Source organism: Larus michahellis, chromosome 19 (genome assembly GCF_964199755.1).
Source record: "Larus michahellis chromosome 19, bLarMic1.1, whole genome shotgun sequence".
Lineage (NCBI taxonomy): Eukaryota > Metazoa > Chordata > Aves > Charadriiformes > Laridae > Larus > Larus michahellis.
In genome coordinates, this window is record NC_133914.1 from 3,018,015 (window position 1) to 3,021,805 (window position 3,791).

A 3,791-nucleotide genomic window follows, 5' to 3' on the forward strand; every position below is an offset into this window, starting at 1 on the left:
CGCGGCGGGGCCCCGGCAGCGGGGCGGCCCCCGCCGGCCCGGCCCGGCCCGCTGCAGCCCGCAAAGACGACACGAGACCGGTTCCTGGGTAAATGGTTTATGCAAGTAATAAAATATTTACTATAACATAAATAGAAACGTACCCTCGCAGTCTACATTGGTTTTGCAATAAAGATACAAACAAAAACCGAAACCCAAGGGGATGGACCGGACCGAACCCACCAACGGGAGGGGGGAGAGCTCCGCGCACGGTTAGAAAATAAATAGAAACGGGCCGGGGATGGTACCGCGGCATCCTCCGGGCGAGCCCGGGCCGGGCCGGCGGAGCGGGGACGGGACGGGACGGGGCCGCCCCGCGAGGAAGGGAATAAATTAGAGATCGCAAACCTTTGGCTACTGCTGCGGCGGCCGCGGGCGGCTCCGGCGGGGACGGGCGCGGCCGGGCCAGTCTGAGGAATAAATTAAAGCGCGTCGCCCGCCGCCCGCCCCGCTCCCTCCGCTCCGCCGCCGGCGGGGCCGCGGCGGCGGGGCCGGGCAGTCACTGCACGGCGCCGGGCAGCGCGTGGTGCAGCGGCGACGTGTCCGCCTGTGCGTAAACGTCCTCCATGGGCGGGTGCGGGACCCCGGCCGGCGTCATGCGCTTCTCCTTCTGCCGCCGGTTGCAGAACCAGACCCGCACCACCTCCTTCTCCAGCTGCAGGGAGTCCGCCAGGGAGGTGATCTCGTGCGCCGAGGGCTTGGGGCACTTGAGGAAGTGGTTCTCCAGGGCGCCCTTGACGCCCACCTCGATGGAGGTGCGCTTCTTGCGCTTCCGGCCCTGCGCCGCGATCTTGTCCAGGTTGGTGGGGCTGCCCGTGCTGGAGTCCGTCTCCTCCAGCCACTTGTTGAGCAGCGGCTTCAGCTTGCACATGTTCTTGAAGCTCAGCTGCAGCGCCTCGAACCGGCAGATGGTGGTCTGCGAGAAGACGTTCCCGTAGAGGGTGCCCAGCGCCAGCCCCACGTCGGCCTGCGTGAAGCCCAGCTTGATCCGCCGCTGCTTGAACTGCTTGGCGAACTGCTCCAGGTCGTCGGAGCTGGGCGCGTCCTCGTCCGACGGCTCGGGCGGCCCCAGCGGCGGCGGCGAGGCCGCCAGGTCGTGGCCGCCCGCCTCCTCGGCGCCCAGCGGGTCGCGCAGCCCGTGGTGCAGCGCCGGCGCCGGCGGGCCCAGCATCCCGTTGAGCCCGGCGTAGGGCTGCGCGTAGAGCAGCGGCTGCCCCGACGGCGGGGACATGGGCGGCAGGTGGTGCCCGCCGCCCTGCGCCCAGCCGCCCGCCGCGCCGCCCGCCGCCGCCGCCGGCGGGTGCACCAGAGGCGGGCGGTGGTGGAAGGCGGCGGCGGACAGCTCCTCGCGGGGCCCCGGCGGGCCGCCCTTGGCGTGCTCGGCGGGCGGGAGGTGCGCGCCGCCGCCGCCCCCGCCGCTGCCCCAGTCCGTGCCGGCGCTGGGCAGCCACTGGTGGTGCGCCAGTCCGACGGCGTGCCCGGCGGCGGGGGCCAGCCCCTGCAGGTACTCGTGGTGCATCATCTTCTGCACCTCGCGGTACGTGGTGCCCTGGTGCAGCCGGTCGCCGTCGGGGTGCATGAGCGCGGCGCTGCGCGGCAGGTACTGCGCGGTGGCGGCCATGCCGGTCTGCGCCGCGCCGCGCTGCGCCGCGCTTTAGAGCCGCGCGCCGGGCCGCCGCGCCGCCGCGCGCCCGCCCCGCCCCCGCGCCCCATTGGCCCGCCCGGCACCGCCGCCGGCCCGCGCCGCTCCGCCATAGGGCGCCGCCGGCGCCGGGCGCCGCCCCGCGCTCCCCGCCGCCATTGGTCGCCGGCGGGCGGCCGCCGCCGCGGGATTGGCCGGCGGAGGCGCTCGGCGGGGGAGCCCGCCCGCGCCCGCCGGCGGGGCGGCCGCCGATTGGCGGAGGGCGGTTCATTCATGCCGAGCCGCGGTCGGCCACGTGGGCCGGCCGCGAGCGCGGAGGCGCGGGGCCGGGGCGCCGGCGGGAGCGGGGGCACGTGCCTGGGCGCGGCGGCGGCGCCGACGGAACGGAGCGGAACGGAGCGCGCGGCGGCGGCACCGGCGGCACGGCCCCGACCGGCAGCGCGGGCACCAGTGGCCCGGTGCGGGAGTGGCGGCAGCGGTGGCACCGGCGGCACCAGTGGCCCGGGGCGGCACCAGTGCCACCGGTGGCACAGCCCGGCACGGCACCACCGGCCCCGGCGCGCTCCAGAGCAGCGCACCGCAGAGCCCGCCCCGCCGTCCCCGTGCCTCCGACCCGCCGGGCACCGGGCAGGTCTCCGGGGGCGGCTCGGGCCCCTTGTCCCTGCGGGTTTGGGCAGCCGCTGTGCGGGGTAGCCCCGGTCCCGAGCCCATGAGCCCTGCAGTCACCAAGAGCTTCTCGGGCATTAAGAGCCCCGATTTACCTTCTCGGTAAACTCGGCCCCTGGACCCCGGGAAGGCGGGAGCTCCTTCCTAAGCACCCGCAGGATAAAGCACCGAGGGCCAAGAACTGAGGATCTGAGATGGTTTGGGCGTCACGGGAAATGTGGGTCTTGGAAGCAGCCTCAGAGGCAAGTCTCTGAGCCGGTTTGAGGGTTGGCACAGGATGAAGGGTGAAGGAGTTTGTGGGAAAAGACAATGACAACAAGCAACGGACGTGTCTGGCAGTGCTGGGAGAGGGGCAAGGGACACCTTAATTAACCCAGCTCCAGACTTCATTTGGGGCTCGAGGCCCAAAGTGAATCAGGATGGGCACCAGGAACATTAATCACTTCTGAAAATTAATCTTCGCCTCTGTGCTCCCATTTGTAAAATGGGAGCAGAGACAGTGACCTTTGCCAAGGGCTTGGGTGAACAATGAACCATCGGATCAATATGTGTACGAGTCTAACATGTCAATGGCCGCACGCAGATGCCCTGCTCTCTCCCAGTAGAGAGGATACGCCTGGGCAGGGTGGCTCTCTGCTGCTGAGGACATTTAACTGCCGCCTCCTGAAAGGCTTTCCTGAGAAGGTGTGCCACATCCCTTCCCTCGGCGTTGAAGGCACTTTCCCATTTCGGTGCACCAAAGCACCGATTTCGACGCCGGTGATTCCAGCCCAACGCGCTGGGACTATGCATCCAGCAGACAGAAGAGCCAAGGTTGGCTTCTGGGCTCGTGGGGACCGAGCAGGGCTGCTGCACGCCCCCACGCCAGCGTGTGTGCAGCACAGCGCGCTGCCCCATGCGAACCCCTACTTGCACTGCCCACCCTGCGCCGGCGTGGCGGCGGCCCCGCAGGCTGTGGTGAATCGGGTGCGAAGGCGAGGTCCCGCCCGGTGACCACCCCGATTTGGAGCACACCGGACCCCTCTCCTGGCTCGCCCGGCCCCTGCAGCTGCTGTTGGGTGGGATCAGGCCAGGTGGGGAAGGTCCGTCTCCTCGGGCTTGCAGCGGGCAGGGTGACAACACGCAGCCTGGCACGAACTGCTCCTGCCCGGCAGCAGCCGAGGGCCAAACCGGCACCAGCAGCAGCATCGGCACTTGCCCGCTGCAGGGGCTCGGGCAGCACCTCAGCAGCCTGGGGAGCTGCTGGCCCTCGTTTCGCTGCATCGCGGAACGAAGAGCTACAAGTGGGACGTACCTTGCTGCTGGCAGGCTCAGTTTCACGATGTGCTTGCCAAAACTGACAAGTTTTGGATTGGAACATGTGCATTTTTGGCTGTGGAATGATGTGTAATTGGTTCCTTTCACTGAACCCAGCATCTTTTTTCAGGTATACAGCCCTAGAAAG

The 3,791-nt window shown here is 69.4% G+C and overlaps 1 protein-coding gene across 1 annotated transcript; it reads right to left on the reverse strand.

The window, feature by feature from the left end:
- Nucleotides 1–216: 216 nt before the first annotated feature.
- On the reverse strand, nucleotides 217–1,660 carry POU3F1 (POU class 3 homeobox 1). The gene has a single exon (XM_074563057.1). The coding sequence runs from the start codon at nucleotides 1,658–1,660 to the stop codon at nucleotides 539–541; it is 1,122 nt and encodes a 373-aa protein (XP_074419158.1). The 3' UTR covers nucleotides 217–538.
- Between the last annotated feature and the right edge of the window lie 2,131 nt (nucleotides 1,661–3,791).